Below are 21891 nucleotides of genomic sequence, written 5' to 3'. Positions count from 1 at the left end.
GGAAAGGGAAAGCTGTGGCATTTTCTCGCAAGAGGGGCAGAGGAAATCAATAGGATTAGACTTTAGTTATTTTCTTATGTGCTTGTAAGTTGTACATGAACAATGAACATTGAATATTCAAGAATCAAGACCAAGCATATCACATTCTAATTTCTAAATAGTAAATTTTGATTCTATTTATTTTTTTAAAGTGAACTATGAACTTTGAGAAGTAATTATATTTTAATTTGATTAGATAAGCTGCAACCTGCAATTTAATATGGATAAAAAACTATATTTTGGTATATATATATATATATATATATATAAAACGTGTCCCCCGTGTCTTGTTTCCAGGTCGTTGTGTTTCGTATTGAATACTCGTATTTACGTGTCCTCCGTGTCTCGTGTCCTCGTGTCATGTGACTTAGCTTAGACAATATTGATGTATTGTCTCTGTGGAGGGTGGAGTCTGAGGAGCCCCTCTTGGAGGAGTCACCTTCATGGTTAGAGCCAGTGGCAGATGATCCATTAGAGCAGGGGCAACAAGAGGACTCGGAGTCAGAGGAGGAGCAGCACTCAGAGGAGGAGCAGGAGGAGGAGGAGGACACTGCGGGAGCATCAGCATCAACACCATCTACTATAGATATAGGAGAGCACAACCCCATACCTAGCACTCATTATTTGACATTAGGTGCAGAGGCAGGGTCAGGGCCTCCTACTACTAGGGGCAGGCCTGGCAAACAGCCCATCATGTTTTCCCGTAAAAGGGGGAGAGGGCAGTGATTTCAGATAGATAGCTGCTAGTTTTATTTGTTGTGCTACATATAACTCATGATGATGAGATACTTCTATATATGTGATGTTATTTTGTATTGGTTCTCCACATTTGAGTCCTTGAATGGACAATTATCAGGGATCAGCAGGATTTGGTATCGCCTTTGATGTATCATTTCTATTTGACATCATATATATCAGTGTTTTCTTCATATTTATGTACCAATGTGTTTATTTCATGTTGTTATTGCTTTATATGTTTAAAAATCTGAAAAAAAAAATGAATATATTATGCATTTTTTATGCTTGCCGATTTTTGCTGATATTTTGCCGATATTTTCGCCGATATTGCCGATAACATATTTTCTGGACCCTCGCCGATATTTTCCCGATACCGATATTATCAACACTGCTATGAACAAATAACCTGGAAATAAAAAAATTGAGATCTTTCGAACTCTCATACATTAACAAGTTATGGAGAATGGCATTATTACAAATGTTACAAAAAATGAATCTAATATCTATTTATGTTGGGCATTCAATCTAATATATATGTATCTTGGGCATTCCACGAGAAAGCAAAGTTCATCCTCTACATTATTCATCTCACAAATTTTACAAGGTCTTTCATGCCAAGGTTTTTTTTAGGTCTTCTCCACCACCTTGTTTCACTATGAAGCTCATTAGAGTTGGTTCTCATCTTTGCAATGTTTATTTTTCTTCTCTGAGCTAGCAACAATAGAGAGAGAGTTTTGGTTTTCACACTTGGTGTTGAGTTCCTTTTAGTATATCAACTCTCCTATTCTCAGTCTCTGTATCAATCCATAACTTCTCTTCAAACTATTTATGATGGACCTTTTAATAGTACCAATATTTTGAAAGGCAGCCTCCTCTACTTCCAATGATTTAGCCAAGGAACTGCATCTCTAGTCCACCCTCTTTTGAATGTTGAAGATTTTTGCTAATGTTTAAAAAAGTGACAAGAAGCTTCTCATTCTTCATGTTAAACTTATTCTTGTATATCAAGTACCCTACCCTAACCTTACATCAAGTACCTTATCATAATATTACTCTCAATGGGGGAAAGTCCTGCAATTTAACTAGAAGATTAGATAAGGTGTATGCTGAATAAATTTCCTTTATTGAAATTACTGCCCATATCTTACAAGCCAAATAAATTTCCCATGCTCTAACAATCCCTTGTTTATGATAAGTAGGATTTAATCAACAAATCAAAGACCAGTTGTTGCTTCTAAATAATCTTTCAAAACATGGTTTTCCAAGAAACATATTTTTGAAAGCCAGTTAACACTAGCAAAATAATAATCTCTAGTGATGTTACCTATCCTTGTTTTCAAAAGGCATACAATTCTCCCAGAAATTCCATCTCTGGACTAGAAATCATGATATTGCATTGAAAATTTTGACAATTCATATTCCATCTACTAAAAACGTTTTTCCAAAAATCCATCCGAGAGGCCTAACATGTTAGTTATTATTCAGGAAGAAATATTGCAACAGACAATTGAGAAACTTGTGCTATAGCCAAAAGAAATTAGTAAGAAATGTATGCTTTTCAAATTCGAATTCTTACATTGCATATCAAAAGTTGATTGTACATTTTATCACATGAAAGACTGGAAAATATACTGTAAACCGTTTTTATATTCTATGTTGCAGATGCACTAACATCAACTGGTGTGTCAGATTGTGCTCCCCATTCTGTCCAAGAGCCATCATAGACGGCAACGTCACACTTACCAAGGCGATGAAGACCCTGCAAATAAAGTTGAAATTAGGCATTTATAAATTGCTTAACTGCAAGACTTTGAGGAAAAAGACCTTACCAGTGCAAGAATACATGCAGTAACTCCAGTCCCACAAGACGCAACTACTGGATAATCCAGTGAAATACCTGCATATGCAGATATGCCCAATTACATATATATTTCATGGAGACAATCAGAACCGCACAACATGAAACGTCCTTAACTATACATATTACATACTATAGAGTTTAACTGGGCTAATAAATATCGGATTAAAAAATTGAAGTCGCATATTTGTTATGGTGGAATGCTTTCCTATTAATCGGTCATATTTGCAAGACATAACTTCAAGTATGTACTTCAAAATGATTTTCTGATTTATCTTAGGTTTTTCACATACAAATCATGATGTGCATTGAGTGTAAAGTTTCTTGGTAGTATGAACTAGTGTTGATAACACCAGCAAAAAATCGTGATTTTCACTTCTGAAAAAATCACGATTTTTTTGAAAAAGTAAAATCATGCCATGACCATAAAAGTCCCCAGCAAGGCGTGGCCACAAGGTTTGAAAGCAAGTTTTTGGTTTTTATTTGTCATTTTGTTTTTTTGGCTGTTGTAGAAGGAGAAGCTTGTGGTGACTTTCAAGGAGGGATTGAGAGCCAAACAGCCATTATCATTACCATGGAAGATTTTTTTGTGGATCAATGTTCAAGATCATTTGCCAAATCAACCAGACAGACTTCTCTTCTTCCATTCACAGGTATGTTCTTAAATACCCCCATGTTAATGATTTTTCCATACATTTTAAGCATATGCTTGCTTGCCTCTTTGTCTACCAACGTTTTCCTTCTTTTTTCTTCATTTGCTATGATTTTCATGCCCATGAACCAATGCAAGGGTTTTCCATATTTCGACAGAAAATTTGATTTTTGTTTTTAACTTTTTTATGCACCCTCTTATTGTCATTTTTCATTGCAAATAATCTAATTTAAATTTCTAAAAAATTGATTTTTTAAATGAGGCACTTATATTTTTGTGTAGTGGGGGTTTAATACCATTTTTTTGTGTTTTTGGTGCCCTAGGATTGAATTTTGAAGCTGTCCATTAAACATTTCCACTGCAAATATGCCAAAGCCCTTGGACCCATTTTGGCAGTATGGGGAACCTGAAGGTGGGACAAACTAGCAAACACTGAATTGCAAATTGTGTGGGCTGCATATGACAGGAGGGATTTTCCAATTGAAATACCATCTGGCTAAAATCCTCGGACATGATGTTGGGTTTTGCTTAAAACTAGCTCGGAGGTTATGAGAGCTACACATGATGCAATTTATGCAAAGGGAAGAAACAGAGAAGAGGCAGCTGCAAACAAGGCTGAACGTGCAGGAAGATCTCCAGGGCTATGTACCTCTGAGACTAACCCTGAGGGTAGTGGGAGGGGTTCCACAGCTTCACCCACTGAGAGGTCATCACTTTTTGCTCCACAAACATCACTTTTTGCTCCACAAACTAGAGTTGGAGCACAACCTTCAATCAAGTCAGTGATATAAAAAAAGGAGAAGCAAGAAGTAGACAGGGATATCGGGAGATGTCTTTTCTGGTGTGACATACCTCTCAGCATCACCAAAAACAATCTATTGTGGCAGCCAATGTGTGATGCTACTGTTGTTGCGGGCTCAAGGTACAAAAGTGATACATATGAGGAGTTGTGGGGGCCAATCCATCAAGCAAAAAAGGAGGACATCAACTCTATATTGGCAAAGTTGAAGCAGTCATGGAAGGTCTCTGGATGCACAATGATGTTTGATGGTTGGACAGATAGGAAGGGTAGGACCCTAGTAAATTTCTTGGTACATCGTCCTAGAGGTAACATATTTATTAAATCAGTAGATGCATCAGCATTTATATGTGAGTTGTTAGATGGCTTCGTCCACGAGATTGTTTTGCATAATGTGGTGCAAATCATGACAGATAATGCAGCTAATAATGTGGTTGTTGATAGGATGCTTATGGACAAGCATCACTCACTGTTTTAGACTCCATGCACTTCACATTGTATCGATTTGATGCTTGAGGATATGGGGAAACTCTCATTCATGGAGGTGATTGATATGGCTACGAGCATCCCCAAGTTCATATATAGCCATGCTTTTGTTATTAGCCTCATGAGAAGATGCACCAGAAATAGAGAGTTGCAGTGTCTTGCAATCACATGTTTTGCCACCAACTTCATTACTCTTCAATCTTTGCTTCAATGTCAGTTTCAGTTGAAGCAAATCTTGGTTTGTGATGAGTAGCGTGATTGTAGATACAACAAAAGACAGGATTGGAGAGCCATTTCTAAATTGGTGTACACTAACTCCTCTTGGCAAGGAGTAGAAGAAGTGTGCTTAATTAGTGAACCTAGCAAGGAGTAGAAGAAGTGTGCTTAATTAGTGAACCTGTAGTAAAAGTTCTAAGATTGGTAGATAGCAATAAGCCTACAACGGATTATTTGTGCGAAGCCATGGATAGAGCCAAACAAACTATTCCAGCTTATTATGTGGACAAGGGTTTCGTTGGGTTTAATAAACGGAGTTGTCTTTAATGTGACCTTTTGGACTTTCCAGTGCTAGAATCCGGGAGAAAAATTTGAGGTGAAATCTTGATTTGTGTTATTTAAACTTGTTTTTTGATTGTATATATGGATTGAGCACCCTAATTAAACTCTATGGCACTTCAATTGTGCAAGGTTACCCATCAAGCTTGTGATTTCAATAAATTCTTGCCGTATTTTAGAGAAATTACACTGGAAAAACCCACCGAAAAAGCTTCCCAAAAGTTGCACTAAAGACAACTCCTTAATAAACACATGATATTATGGGATGTGATTGATAGTCGGTGGACAAGGATGCTTCATCAACCCCTTCATGCAACAACACTTTCTCAATCCCACATTTTACTACAAATGCAATTTTGATTTTGATAGTGAGGTGATGGAAGGGCTCCATACTTGTCTTCAAAGAATGGTACCTAATCTCGAGCTTCATAGCAAAATGAATCACGAGATAGAGATGTATCAGGATAATATTAAACTATTTGGCTTTGATGATGCTATTCATGAAAGGACCACCTTCATGCCACATACATGACGAGTCATGACTCATTAGAATTTACTAATTTAGAATTATGGATGTTTTAAATTCAATTATGTTTTATTTGAAAGTTTAATTATGTTTTAACTTTTCTTTATTTTGTTGTAGATGTTTGGTGGTGAAACTATGGTGCAAAGGCACCAAAGCTACAGAAATTCGCCATCAAAATCCTCAGTCAGAACTGTAGTGCTTCAGAGCGTGAATGCAATTGGATTGTATTTGACAAAATACACTCAAAGAAGCATAACAGGTTATAACTTATAACTTTGAACTTCAAGTGAGCAATTACATTTATTGTAATTTATGCCCCTTAAGAGTCAAGACTCATTAATTTTTTTATGATACTCTTACAGGTTGGAGTTCTCATGCCTTAATGACTTGGTGTATGTCCATTACAATCTTTGAATATGGATGAAGCAAATGGAGAGAACATCAGATGTAGATGTCATTTCCTTAGACAATATTGATGTATTGTCTAAGTGGAGGGTGGAGTCTAAGCTTCCCATCATGGAGGAGTCACTTGCATGGTCAAAGGAGGAACCAATAGTAGGAGGATGAGGAGGAGAATGTGGCAACATGAACACCACCTTCTATAGATATAAGAGAGCAAGGTTATATAACCATCAGTGATCGTCGGACATTTGGTGTAGGGCCAAGGCCTTCTACTGTTAGGGGAAAGCATGGCAAATAATTCATCATCTTTCCCGTAAAAGGGGGAGGCAGTGCTAATCTCTGATAGCTAGCTGTTAGTTTTGTTTCTTTTTCCCTTCTACATATAACTCATGATGATGAGATACATTTATATATGTGATGTTATTTTGTATTGGTTCTCCACATTTGAGTCCTTGATTGGACAATTATCAAGGATCAACAGGATTTAGTATCACCTTTGATGTATCATTTTTATTTGACATCCATTATATCATATATATCAGTGTTTTCTTCATATTTACGTGCCAATGTGTTTGTTTGATGTTGATGTTGCTTTATATGTTTAAAAATCTCTATATATATATATATATATATATATATATATATATATATTGCATTTGTTAATGTTTGCCACCGTTTTCTGATTTTTCTCAATTCGTTGGCCGATTTTTCCGAAACGATGTTTTCAAGACCCTCACTGATTTTTTTGCTAACGTTGACTTTATCAACACTAGTATGAACTAAGAAAGGTGAGAATATGAAAATCTACTTATTGCCACCAACGAAAGAAGCACGTGTTCAAGAGAATTGTGAAAACATACAGTATAAGCACTTCCATTGTATAAGCATTGGCAATGGAGGACAACATGTCCATGCATGTGAATTTGATATAACAAGAGGAAAACTATGAAACAGTACACTTGTTTGGATAATATTTCTGTGGATTTTTTTAGCATTAAAGGGATGTTCAGAAGTCATTCCACATTTTCAAATTTATGGACAATTAATAAAATGGCAGGGAATGATGTTGCGACTTGAAAAATGAGTTAAAACTCTGATTCCATATTCTACCAGAAGCAAAAAAAGCATGTTGGTTTGTGGAAAATCGATACTAGGTACAACCATGTTTAGGAATGACCATTTTTTTTCCAACATTCTTTTTAGTTCATTTATTTCATCTTTTTGCCCTAGATTTTAAGTTTAGCATTGCCTTGCAAATATGTCAAAGGCTATGGTCCTCCATGACATACTTTATGTCTACTTCATTCTCTGACTATGGGTGATGCAATTTGAGAGAACCAATTAGGTGGAAATTCCTTGGCAAATAATGACACCATGTCTAAGTCGAGGGTGGAGTCTCAAAGGCCCATTATGGAGGAAGAACTAGCAGAGGCATATCAAGGGTTGAGTCAGGGGAGGAAGAACCACAATTGTTTGGGGGGTAGGAGAGTATGATTGAGAACGCAAAGGATAAGCCAACCACAACACTACCCTGTACACAAATTGATGCTCATACACCCACTAATGCTTTTCAAATGACCTAGTAACAAACAAGTCATTACCTTTCTTGTTAAAGGGGCAAGGTGAATCAATAACTAGGTCATCAATAACTCATGGCTTTGTCATCTTCTCTTGCATTAGGGATAGGTTTTATATAATTTCTATCTCTATTACATTGTTTCTAAAACTAGGGAAATATTGCATTTTCTTACCTTTTATTAATGTCGTTGCAAAAGTTTCGGATTATTGATATCTTCACCTAGAATACCTTCACTTAAAGGACCCAAAGGTATCTAGATCCTCCCTAGGGATACAACGAGGGGCCAAAGGACCCATTAGAGTAACAATATTGGTGGTCATTCAATGTAAGGTGGATCGGGTCGATTATGTTTATTAAACAATGTTGAAAATTGGCAACTCAGGGATGAATTTCCTTAAATAAAATATCATTTCTGACAATTCATGTCTAACATCTCAAGTGTGACTTTCCAAAAATAGTAAATCACCTTGCATCAATTGGTAATCAAGTATAGTTGAAGGAAAATCACTTAACTTATCATTAATCAATCCTAATAGTTCAATCTCGACTTAATCATCAATATTATTAATATTATTATTGCTATTATCCTTTATGATACTATGATATTATTATTAAAAGGAATTACAAGTCACCTTACCTTCATCACCTCAATCACTTCGCAACTCTTTTCTTGATGACTCACATGGCACTACGTAACTCTCTCTCTTTCTCTTAATGATACAATACACTCTCTCTTACGTACTCATTAAAGGCATGAAATATTTTTCTTACACACATTAAAGGCAAGTCATAAAAGATTCCTCTTACGCTCTCTTTAATGCATATTTTACACTCTCCTTAACTACAACATGTGTAACTCTCTTAATGGCATAAGTTACTAAGGCATGCATTTCTCTCCTTAATGGCATGAGTAACAGTCCCCTAAAGGGAGTATGTTACTCTTCCTCAAGGCATGTGTATCGCTCCTCCTTTATGATAAGAATTGGTTGCTCCTATATATGTATCTCATGTCTTCACACCTAACTACTACTACTTGTGCATTATGAAAGAAGAATTCAAACTTGAGAGAGAGAGTTGGAGAGACTTGAAGAAGATTGTGAGAGAGAGAGAGAGACTTGCAGAGTAAGAGCAGAACTTGGTGAGCCAAGGTTGATTCAGTGCTTTAGTGTTGATTTAGTTGAAGGGAAGGTTGATTCGGTGTTTGCATCTGTCGCTGCTACCAGTGATCTTCATGCTACAGTGTTAAATTTGGCAACTAGGGCCAAACTCCACCTTGGATAGCTCATATGATGAAGCTGATATTTTTATTAGATTCCTCTTTCCAACAGGTGTAGGATTGATCTAGAGATCATCTCATTCTGACAAGTATAAATGGAATTATGAATTTATTTCTTCAATGGACAAATTGCTAAGGTCAACGAGCAAACTAATGTAGGCTCAGAAGCCCAAAAGTCATGTCTTTCATCTTCAACATTGCATATAAATAGAAGGAGCATCTACCTCATTTGGACACTCATCATCACTCGCACATCTCTCTCCCCATCTGATTGGGTGTACGTATTTCTGGGTAGCCTCTCTCCTCCACAGGTGTGAAGAACAGTTTGTGATTTTCTATTTTATGCATTGACCAAATTGTAGAAGGGTTGACCAGCGTTGACCAAACAACAGTTGACCTTGTTTGAATGTGATTTTCCTTGGAGAAATTCTGTTTGGGGAGGTTGCATTTCTGGTCACAAAAATCGAGGCATTCTGAGTTGTCTGACCAACATTGACTGCAGAGAATATGACCGCAGGTTTGACACTGCATTGACCAAGGTTGACTGATATTTTCGAGACTATTTGGGCTAATTCAGACTGTTCTTGGAGGCCGAGTTGACTGGGTTTGACCGAGCTAATATGGAGGAAGATTTCTGCTAAGTTGACCAGCATTGACTTTCTGGTTAGGGCATCCTATTGACTGTAGTTTGAATAGACAGATTTGATTGTGTTTGAACTTTGAGCAAGTGAATTTTGTATATTGTACTCTCTCTGTGCTGAACTTTTGAAGAGTAATAAGAAGACTTAATCAAAGGGTTTCCCCACATTGGGGTTTTTCCCTGGCATCCGCCAAATATTGTGTCCTCTTGTCTTTTTCTTTTTATTTATGTTCTATTTGCATTTACTATCATGTTAATGTGATTGCTAATCTGGAAATTGATATTGGGCTAATATGAAAAATTGAAGTAAATTTCTCTTAAACATAGAACATACCATTGTTATCTAAAATTGACATGGTATCGGAGCTGAGGTGAAGACAAAGCCAAGCAAGAGTGAAAAGAGCAATCACTGAAACCATGAAACAAGACAACCACCTAGATAGAATGTTGCTCCACTGGTACTCTTACGATCATCAACACTTCCTGCCCAATCTGCATTTGTATAAGCTTGGATAACCAGATCATTTCATTTGGGATACCATAGACCATATTTCGTTGTGCCTTTACGATATCAAAGAATTCTTTTGACGGCAATAATATGAGATTCTTTGGTGCTGCTTGGAATATTGCTACTTGTCCAACTGCCTGCATCACATCAGGTCGGGAGACTATCACATATAGGAGACTACCAATCATGGATCTATACAACCTTTGGTCCACATCCTCTGACGAATCTTCTAATCTTAACTTGCAACTTGTTATCATGGGGGTAGGGACTGGTTTGCAATCTTCCATCAGAAATTTTTTGAGCATTTCCTTGATGTACTTAGTTTGATATAAGAATATTCCTTTATCCTGTTGAGGAATCTGAAGCCCCAAAAAGTATGTCAGCTCGCCAAGCATAGACATTTCAAACTCACTTTGCATTTTTGTGGTAAAGTTGATTATATCATCCACATATACCTCGATAATCGTTAGCTTATCTTGATCCACTTTCACATAAAGATTGTTCTCAACGCTTCCTTTCTTAAATCCTTGTTGATGTAAGATACCTATCAAGACAAGCATACCAAGCCCTAGGAGCTTGCTTGAGACCATATAGAGCCTTCTTTAATCTGCAAATGTAGTCTTCTTTGTCAGAGAGCAGAAAACCTTCGGGTTGTTCAATGTAAACTTCTTCCTCCAATTCACCATTTAGAAAAGCTAACTTAACATCCATTTGGTAGACCTTGATTTTTCTTGAGCAAGCATAAGCGAGAAACATCCTGATAGCTTCCATTTTGGCAATGGGAGCAAATGTTTCTTCAAAATCGATTCCTTCAACCTGTGCATATCCTTTGCAAACTAATCTTGCCTTGTTCCTGGTAACCTGTAATCCTTCAACTGTTTTGCTCCCCCTGAACCTGTAATGAAATTGCCATCTTGTTCAAACTACCTTCCTGTCAATCATAGACTTGTGCCATATACTACTGCATAGACTCCTCCTCTACAAACATTAAGGAGTCAACAAGACAGATTGTTCAAAATAGTGAATCAACTAATGGGCCATCTTGACTTGAGTCATTATCTAAAGCAACTGTTAATTCCTCATGACCTTTTGCATTTACAAATCCTGAAAGCATAACTATTGAAGCCTTGTTATCTGCTTTGTCTTCCTGTCCCTGTTTCATTTTCCAAACCTTCTTATTCCTGCAATCTCAAGCCATGTGCCCATAGTTATGACACTTGAAGCATTCAATGTTGTCAATAGGTGATTCCATCTGATATCTGCAACCGCGAGTGCTATGGCCATAGTTATTGCATTTGAAACATTCAATGTTTGACCCATCTAGCATGTATTCTCTTCTAACAAAATCATCATGGAACCTATCTCGTTATCCTGCAAACTTGCTTCTAGGGTTTCGCAGATAATGATTGTACCTGTCAAAAACTTCACAATCCCTAGCCATATGTCCATTGTTAGCACATAAAAAGAAATAACCATTAAATAAATGTCTGTACCTAAATGGTTCATTCAGATGCGATGGTCCTTGATAGTTGTACCTGTCAATAACTTTATAATCCTTGGTGATATGTCCAAAATTGTTACATTTGTAACATTCGACATCATCTCTCAAATGATCAAATCTGTTGATATTTTGTTGAGTTATGGAATATCCAATTCTGAGATCTCCTGGAATTATATTCATTCCAAACATACATGCGACATTCTACAGCTCTATGTCCAAACTTTCCAGATGAATAACAATGACCATAAAAGATAGGTTGATACCTGGGTGGAAATCTTCTTCAAGGAATTGTCTTCCAAGGTTCTTCCAGCGAATCTTGAACTCTTGATCTAGCTGGGAGATCTACCTGCTTGGTAGATTTTGCATATCCATCTTCTTTAGTTGTCATAAAAGGACTTGACTCCTTTTCGAATTTTTCTTTGTAACCAAGACTAGTCGTGTTGTTGCATGATCGTTGGTTGCTGATGAGTTCATCCAAAGTCTTTGAGTTGTTGGCATAGTTTTGAAGAGTTTTCCATTTTTTACTTCCTTTCGTAAAGAAATGATTTCGGCTTCCAATGCTTCTCTTTCCTTGTTGCTTTCCTTTAATTCTTTCCTGAGCGATTCTTCAATTCGTTTGTATTCTTCAACATTGATTTTAAGATTTAATACCTGCTCCCTTTCTGTCTTTAATTCGTCTTCAAGAGTATTGACGTGCTTCTTCTCGGCCTTGAGCTCTCTGATAACCCTGATTACTTCGTTTTGAAATTCAACCTCAATCATTTCTTCTTCTTTGTCTCCTTCTTCATCAGGTGCCTCTTGCTTATTGTGCTTGGCCATAAACAATACTCTTTCGTTGAATTCTTCTTTGTTATCACTGTCTTCTTCGGATGAGGAGCTATCTTCTTTGGAGAAGAAACTTTTCTTAAACCATTTCTTCTTGCCTTGCTTGTTGAACTTCTTAAGACTTTTCTTTCCTTTCGTCACAACCTCATTTTTGTGAGGACATTTGGCTACAAAATGCCCAACCTCACCATAATCAAAACATATTAATGTTAGTTTACCTTTGAATTTTCCCGTACCTGTTCTCATTTTCCATGTGAAGTTGGCAAACTCTTTATCTGAGAATTCTTCTTCATCTTCTTCCTTTTCCTCATCCTTACAATTGCAAGTTTTTGCTTTCGGAGTCTGCTTATCCTTACTATTCTTCTTGGATGTGGAAATTTTGTTTCTATGTGAGATGTGCTATCCTCTTCTTTAATCCTCATTTCATATGCCGTCAGAATTCCATGCAATTCATCTATGTTGAGATTGGTCAGATTCGATCTATCTTCAAACACAGATACCTTAGTGTTAAATCTTGTTGGCAAGGTTATGAGGATATTTCGGACAACAATTTCCGTTTCAATAGGTTCTCCCAAACCTTCCAATGTATTTGTTGTTTCATCAACACGCTGAAAGTATCGAGCAATATCTTCACCTTCCCTCATTTTGAGTTGCTCAAATTTTGCCCTGAAAATTTGAAACTTTGCTTCTTTCACCTCTGAGTCACCTGCATGTATATTTTCAAGTTTTCCCCATACCTCCTTAGTAGTTTTGCAACTCATACCTTAAGATAAACAATTTGATAAGCCCATTGATAATAATATCTTTATCCTTTGCATCATATACCATATTTTTCTTACCTTGTTCGTCCTGGGTTGGTGTGAAGCCTTTGTCAACGATTTCCCATACTTCGTATCCTTGCGCCAACAAATGAACCTGCCTTCTTCCACTCCAAAGTGCATGGTTATTTCCATTGAACAAAGGAACTCTATTCTTAGTATACTCCATGATCTTCTTCCAGTTGTTAGATTGTTATTGAAGGAACCAAGCTCTGATACCAATTGTTGGAAATACTGAGAGGGGGGGTGAATCAATATTCCTTAGCAATTAGCACTTTTAAATCTTTTCAGAGCACTTCATAATCTTCAATTATTATTAATGTTTATGCAGTAATAACAGTAAATAAAAGAACACCGTAGACACAAGAATTTTAGGTGGAAAACCCCCTCCAGGTCAAAAACCATCAAACGCTTTTCTAATAAATTCTTTAATCTTCAGCTCCAACTGAAATGAAAGCAACAACTTACTATAAGTCTAGAAAAGCATTCTTCTCCAACTCCCACTAGAAGGACGTCCTAACGCCCTGGTTTCTTAAGTAGTCAACTGAATGGATGCCCCAACATCCTAGCAAGCCACAACTCGCCTTAGCACCACCCAACCACCTTTAAGTGTTCACAGGCCCCAACCTATAGGCAACTTCATACACCTACCTAGCACCACCCTACCACCCTATAAAGACAAAAATTAAATACAAAAGTGTGGACTCCTGTACCAGGGACAATGATCCACGATACAATATGATTTACAATGATTTTGACCGAACACCCAATCACACTATGACCTGCAACCCAACCATGACATTATCCCAACAGAGACTCCTATACCTCCCAATAATACCTTTTCGACTCTAGGCAGATTAACTCTTTTACAATAATGACTCTTCCAATGATGACACTTTTACAAATGACTCTTTTAAAACTTTACAATGTTGACTCTTGGCCTTGACACTTCTTCACAATATATGGATGGTTATCATGTCTTCAAAGGATGTCCCATTGCAATGCTTCCTTTGATTTGATGCTTTTGCTCTTGAATTCTTTCTTGAAGTTGTACTTGAATCTTCTTCTACGTGCATGCAAAATTTCCCTGGCGAAACCAATCCCACAACAAAACAAAACACCCTTCAACTTACCTATGCCTGCAAAACACATGTAAGTGCATAATAATGAATAAATACAAATTAAAATTACAATGTGTACCTGAAGTGTGCTTGACACTTTTGTTGTTGACTTGTTGCAGCAGTAGATAAAGACTCCCACTCTTGATATAGGCCTGGACTCTATGCAAGACTATATCCAAAACTGACCTAAAGATATATACAATAAAAACTAATGACAAACCCTAGACTTGTGATGGACCAAGTTCTAAGTACACCAACAGTGACCATTCTATCAACTATGACGACAAATAACATGAACTTACAACATCATATAGATTTAGCAGACTTGGTGTAACATCAAATGTGTAGTATCAAGAATAGGATATCCGAAATGTGGTATTAAAACTAATTGTGACATATAGAGACATAGACATATAACCGAGACCCTGTATGTACTTACGTTGTGCTGCAAAAACATATGTCAGAGATGATACTCATATTTCAAATGTAAACAATAATCATACATACCTTGCTATAGGGGACTTACCCTTGATTGTTGATGTGTGGTCCTTACTACAATGATCCTTGAATGCATGCTTTTTCCTGCCTTCTAGGAGCTCGATATTGAATCTATTGTATCTATGAAATTTCGGATCTCCAAGGTCTGAAATTTCGTCTTGTGGTACCACTCTGAGTCCTCTTTCCAACCCCACAAGTCTGATCAAGGTTGGATTCTTCAAGAAAGAGTTATGCCCAATCTCCCACGATGACCTGATTATAGAATGGTTCAATAGAGCGAACTTGTACGAAGTGCCACATGTCACTGTTGTGACCTTCGGCCCTGAAAACGCTACTCAACAAACTACAGTTTGTCCTCTTTCTGTGATTATTTACGAAATTTGAATCCAAGGCTTAGAGAGAAAGTTATGATGATTTTCCCAACGTTGCTTGTTTGACATGGAATTCAAGAGCCTGCAAAAACCCTAACTTCCTCAGATCATATCTCCGAAAATATAGCGAACCAAGATCTAAAATTCGGTCACGAGGTTCATCAAGATTTCAGCTCAAATGGGTTTTAATTTCAGCTTCTGAAGCTTCGCAGAAAAAAATTATAGTGAAAATGCCATGATGACCTGTTTGAAGCCACAAAATCCCTACTAGAGGAGGATATGAGGGTCACTATTTATATGAATGTCTTGAGTTGAGAGGGTCCTCAACAAGTGAACGTTGGAGGGATTTTAGGAAAAAAAAGCATTATTAATTATTTACTATTCAATGACCACAACCAACTATGAGTGTCATGCCACAACTCCATAGGGTTTTAGCCCACTAACTGGGGTTACTAACTTCAAACACGAATATCTCTCAAATTGTGAAGAATTACGTGACGTGGTTTATATCGGTGGAAACATATCGACGAGTAGAATCCATCTAGAAGAACCTTGACTCAGAATAGAGTAATTTGTCAAGTCAAAATGCCCATGCAAGATGTGGGTAGCCCCCGGTGCTTCTTGGGTTGACATCAATGACAACCACTGATCAACAACAATTACCTTGGATCTGATTCAGCAAATCAAGCCCTACATCCATCCTCTATATGGTTGATCTAGATCTCCCTTGTAGCTTTGTGCTCTTTCCTCAGACTCGGCGCAACTATGTATCTTACAACAAACCTACAACATTACTCATGTAGATCTCTTGCTTACTTGAGAGGATATCTCTCTCAATGTCTTGTGCTCCTACAAGTCTCTATGCCCTGCTTGGTCCTGCTCGGCCCTTCCACAAGCCCCCTTTGCGCTCTCAGCCCTCCATAAGCCCTCTCACCCCTCTGCAGACCCTCTTGGCCACAAGATACTCTCTTGTCGACAACAACAATGAACCACTCACCCTTGTTCTTATACTTTTCCAAAGGGTGCAATACCAAGGGTTTGTAACATGGGTCTATAACATGAGTCAACAGTGTTTATGAATTTATAGATAAATGGTCTATATTAGCCCATTTGCGAACCTTTCATGTCGTGGCAACCTATTCGTCAGATTGTTTGAATTCAACAATCTAGGATTGTGTGAGATTGGCATAGAAGTGAATCTAATCATAGAGGGAGAAAAGTTTTCACTTAGCTCAAAGGGCTTATAATATATTTCTCAAGGTCCATAAATGGGGCCAAACTACTTACTCTTAGGCTCAACTTTCCATAAAGTTTGGTGTGCTCGTCCAAGAGTTTGGCCTAAAAAACTTCTTCAATCTCCCTAAGGGAAGTTTCTTCCCCTGAATAATCTGGACCCAAGAATTGAGGATTTCTTGTTGAGTCTTGGCCATCTACTTGAAGATGTTGATAAGTGTGAAAATTCCTAAACCAGAATGCTACTACAGCAAATGATCATATTTCTCCTATTTGTTAGATTCCTTTAAACAAATTACTTGTCGTGTCCTACGGCAAATATCGAAATATATACACTACAGCCTACACCATTTAAAATAATATGCCAAAACAAGAAACTGGACAATAGAAAGATAGAACACAAATGACAATTACTTTTGGACAAATGTCCTCGGAAAAACCTAATGTGGGAAAATCGGTGCAGCAGATCTGAGGGTTTTTATTATTAAGCAAAAGTTATTTCTGAATACAACCTTTGGATGCCTTGCTGGCAATCCAGTACAAAGAATATCACTCGGCGGAAGAAATTAGTGAGATTACCTCACTCTACATTGCAAGTCTTGGCTGATCCGACAGCTGAACCAATGAGTCCTCGACTACTTCTACATTGCCCCTACGCAGACACTGTGTGGGTCTACATCGCAACCTCTAAGGAACTGTGTCACCTCTTTGTTGAATCAATTTTCTCTCAGGAGCTAACTTCAGCCCTCACGGCTCAGAACGTCAAACACCCAGCAAATTTCGGACTTCTCTGTCTGGGAGGCTTTGCGCTGCTCTACGTGTCTCTCTACCTCTCTGCTGAGTATTCTTGGCTCCGAAGAAGATACTCCAGCCAAAACTCTCGCTACGCCTTGTTGAAGAAAAGGGTAACTAGGTTCGGTATTTGTCAATGTAATTTTGATCTTTGTACTTGTCAAGAAAAAGAATTATTATTTTTATAAATTATATGAATGAGTTTCTTGCTCATTCTATAGGTCTAGGAAAGTCAAAGAGTCAAAATTATATTGAAGAGCTCTTCTTGAGCATTTATGTAATGAACATGAGTCAACCTAGTGTCAAGCAGCCCTCCAAGACAAGCACCATCTTTTATTCCATCATGTCGGCCTGCAAAAATATATTAAATAACTAAAGCAAGCACCATCATGTCGGCCTGCAAAAATATATTAAATAAAGAATGATCCACGGTATAGACCTGCAAACAAAGCAATGAAAAGACATCATGGAATAAAGGATGGTGCTTGTCTTTGTTCCCTCCAAGACAAGCACCATCCTTTATTCCATCAAGGATCATCCTCTTGGCCTTTGCCATTTCTGCCTTATACTTCTTCAACGGATCTAGATCTGCAGGCTCATCCACCATGCTGTTGACATAGGTCTTGAGAGAATACTCATCTAGAAGGAACGACATCCTTGCCTTCTAAATGACATAGTTGGATGCCCCATCCAACCTGTCCTGATCTCTCAACCCACTGGTCGCCATCTCTGACACGAAAATGTCAAATTGCTCCTCTCTATTGCTTACTTCTGCTACTCAGCCAATAAGAAAACGGACTTCTTGTGGGAAGTCTACTAAGGAAAAATTCCCTCACTGTGCTTCTCCTCTCTCTTATGACGTCTTTCAGCCCAGCAATCTTCCTCTAAAAAGATTGCATCCCACTAGCTCTTCCTCACGCTGAGATTGTTGCGCTCTTCCTCTAGCATGACAAGATTTCGAACGGGAAGCCATTCCTCTATGTCAACTCACTCAAAGAGAGACTTTCCTCGAAAAAAATCATCCCTCCTAGCCTGGACTACACAATCTCTCTGGGGATTCGAACTGCTGCCTCCTACAGTTATTCGATCTCCTTCTTAGCTCAGCGTTAGGTTCTCTGGCACTGCTCTTCTTGTTTCACCTGCACTGCTCTGATACCATGTGAAAATTCCTAAACCGGAATCCTACTGCAGCAACTAATGATATTTATCCTATTTGTTAGATTCCTTTAAACAAATTACTTGCAGTGTCCTATAACAAATATTGAAATACATACACTGCAGCCTACACCATTTAAAATAATATGCTGAAACAAGAAACTAAACAATAGAAAGATACAACACAAAAGACAAAGTTATTTTTGGACAAATATCCCCAGAAAAACCCAATGCCGGAAAACCGGTGCAGCAAATTTGAGGGTTTCTATTATTAAGCAGAAGTTATTTTTGAATAAAACCTATGGATGCCTTGTTGGCAATCTTGTACAAAGAATATCATTCGGCAGAAGAAATTAGTGAGATTACCTCACTCTACACTGCAAGCCCCACTGATCCGACAGTTAAATCGAGTCCCTGGCTACTTCTGTGCTGCCCCTACGCAGTCACTGCGTGGGTCTGCATAATAGCCTCTAAAGAACTATGTCACCTCTTTGCTTAATCGATTTTCTCTCTGGCGCTAACTTCAGCCCTCCCAACTCAGAATGTCAAACCCCTAGCAAATTTCAAACTCCCTAGCTCGTCAGCCTCAATGGGCATTGCGCTGCCTCCTCTGCGTGTCTCTCAACCTCTCTGTTGAGTATTCTTGGCTCCAGAGAAGATACTCCAGCCAAAACTCTCCCTGCCCCTCTCCGCATGATCACTACAAAATCATTGTGTTGCTCTAGCATCAGCAATTTGATTCCACTGATCAACTCTTTGTGTGTCTTCCAAATGACCCTCAAGCCTCCTTAAATAATCTTCTCGTTGACATTCAACGGCCCAAATTAGAAGCCAATGAATGGCTAAGATCATTTATGCTTAATCCTTGTCTTCTTCTAGAAGTTTCACCCACAGTTAGATTAATACGCATTAATTATTTTAATTTCCCAAGTTTAGACTTAGGGTCCCATTAAAAATAATTAATTATTTTAATAGAGCAGTCTTTGGGTGGAATTTCCCAAAACACTTTCCAGGTTCTTTGGAATACATGTGCCCAAGCCTCCCTGCAAAATTTGAGATTTAGATCACATCCAGTGCTACCAAAAATCAACAACAAGGAGCGGATTTCTTCCCACATTTTCAAGATCAAAAATTACTGCATAGGGGGAATCCCTTAACAGGTAAAGAGTTTTTGGAGTTTTGGTATCACTAACTAGTTGTTCAAGATTAAATTCTCAATTTCCATTTTCGACACTCGATGGGTAAAATTATAGACCTTTGCTTGTTTGAAATTCATCATTTCCACTTGTCCCATCCTTCTTATTAATGCCTGAAATATTGCATCCAAAACTACCACCAAATATTATCTTTCTCCTATTGTTGCTACCAACTTGTGTGCTAGGTTCTTCCATAACCTATTGTCTTAGCGAAAAACAACTTTGCACCCTATGTAGGAATGGTCAAGAGGGAGGCAAAAGAGGTTGTCGAGGGTGGGGTTGCAGAGACTTGAAGAAGGGAAAGGAAAGACAAGGTAAGCTATAGGGGGGTCATGTTGAGGTATGGAGACAAAGGTGATGGGTTGTGTGCTGGGAAAGAGGGACAAGAACGAAGACACGAGGAAAGGAAGGAGGGTGTGTTGGAAGATAGGGATGTGAGAGAGGAGGAATAAGGTGTGGGTAAGGGGTCATGGAATGTTGGGACGAACAAAAATGAAGAGGAGGTCACAAGGTGGTGTGGAGATGTAGGTGGGGATGAACAAGAGGAGAAGAGGGACACAAATGAGGGTCCTACGAGTAAGGGAGTACAACAATCAAGGGAGGGCATCAGGAAGGAGAGTAGGGAAAGAAGCAAGGAGGTGGAGGATGACAGTTATTGTTGGGAAATGAAGAAGGATGTATAAGATTACATTATGAGAAATGAGTAATACACCACTACAATAAGATAGTATTGTCAACATCACATAGAAACTTATTCAATCTTTAAATATTGAAAGCATGTGACCATGTGCCAAGTTTGATGATATAACCCGCAACCTATCAATGTTGAATATCTACTCTTGTATCCACAAACCACTAACGACGAATCACCAAGATGAATTGAGGAGAAATGGATTCTAAGTGATAATAGTCACCACACAACTCTCCTCATTTGTAGTCACCAATACTACTTGAAGCATATAACCCCTAATAGTATATAATGCTTTCCAACACACTAACATAATCTATAATTTTTTATCACATATATTAAGTGACTATACATGATCAAAACATCACTCTTTCTATGTTTATTACATTTCATACAATAAAAAGGATGCAAAATGCAAAATTGATACAAGCTTTGAAGCCAACAAAATTTGAATCATGCATAGAGAGAGATCACCTCAACGTTTCCAAGAAGCACCTGATCTTTCCCACACTACCTCTTAAAGCACATTCTAGATGTGCAAGTGCAATGTGCTCTAGGCAACACACTTCAAAAATACACCCATTTTAGTAGCATTTCAAGGAGCACACTCTTGACCCTGAAAAACACTCCCTTGAGGATTTCAATTTGTATTTAAATTTTCTATTGAATTCCTAAAGCTTATGTTTATATTTACTTTTGTTATACGAAAAAATATCAACATGATCTTAAACTTTTTTGACATTAAAAGTTTAAACTGTGACCTCCCATTAAGGATGTTTGGAAATAAGATAAGATAGCATAATTTTACTAATGTCCAATAAATGATCATAAATAGGTTAATGGGACTGCTAAGTACAAAAGTATCAATATATTGTAGGATTACAAGGGATATTCCTATATAAAACCAAAAACAAATCTAACATATGATCTATAATTTCAAAAAAGAAAAAAATGATGCTAGAACAACTAGAGTGATTCATCAAGAAATGGACTTAAGCCCGTACATGGAGAAAGCAGAAAGTGAAGCATTTCTGGCTTTTAATAGACACAACAGGGATTTAAACATTTCAACATTTTTTCGAACAACATAGTGCAAAACACTCTCCTACAAACTTGGGTTGGCCAAACCATGATTATGAGACTGAAACTTCAGATTTGAACTCTTGTAAAGAAGAATCAGAAAGTCAAAAAGGAAACAAATGTTGGTAGTGAATCTGGCTACATTTTTACAAAAGGTTTAATTTGATGAGTGCATTGTATGCATTGGCTAACTCAATGAATGGGCCAATATAAAAACAATATGACTTGGAAACTAATTGAACCAGTGAGGTGCATTATAGTAACTGACTAATAGCAAATTACATATTCATTTGAAATAATAATTCATTTCAAAACGCCTGCTGGGCTTTGAATTGATGGTGAATGGGTGCACTGTTAAGGAACTCTTTGCAATAGGTCAACGGTTCAAATCCCCCATGGGTGTTAACCTACAAAAAAATAATTAATTTCGGAATTTCCAAATAAGTAGGACATCCACAACCACTTTGTTGGGAAATCAGATCTATAAACCTAGTTCCACAAAGCTTGTGATCACAAAATCATGAAGCAATCAAAAGGAACAAAACAAATAACCCA

The 21891-nt window shown here is 37.6% G+C and overlaps 1 protein-coding gene across 3 annotated transcripts in view; it reads right to left on the bottom strand.

Moving 5' to 3' along the window:
* Nucleotides 1-2284: 2284 nt before the first annotated feature.
* MST1 (mercaptopyruvate sulfurtransferase 1) overlaps nt 2285-21891 on the bottom strand; it is a 292278-nt gene continuing 272671 nt past the window's right edge. For all 3 annotated transcript variants that reach the window (XM_089377607.1, XM_089377610.1, XM_089377608.1), the window contains exons 11-12: nt 2607-2674; nt 2285-2536 (exon numbers count right to left, since the gene is read on the bottom strand). In XM_089377607.1, coding sequence (XP_089233733.1) covers nt 2429-2536; nt 2607-2674 — 176 coding nt within the window. In that variant the 3' untranslated portion in view covers nt 2285-2428. The remainder of the gene's footprint in view (nt 2537-2606; nt 2675-21891) is intronic.

Source organism: Pinus tabuliformis, chromosome J, assembly GCF_031772625.1.
Source record: "Pinus tabuliformis cultivar Carrire ecotype Pingquan chromosome J, CPIR1, whole genome shotgun sequence".
Lineage (NCBI taxonomy): Eukaryota > Viridiplantae > Streptophyta > Pinopsida > Pinales > Pinaceae > Pinus > Pinus tabuliformis.
Note: the sequence above shows the minus strand (reverse complement) of the source record. Positions and strands in the feature narration are given on the sequence as shown.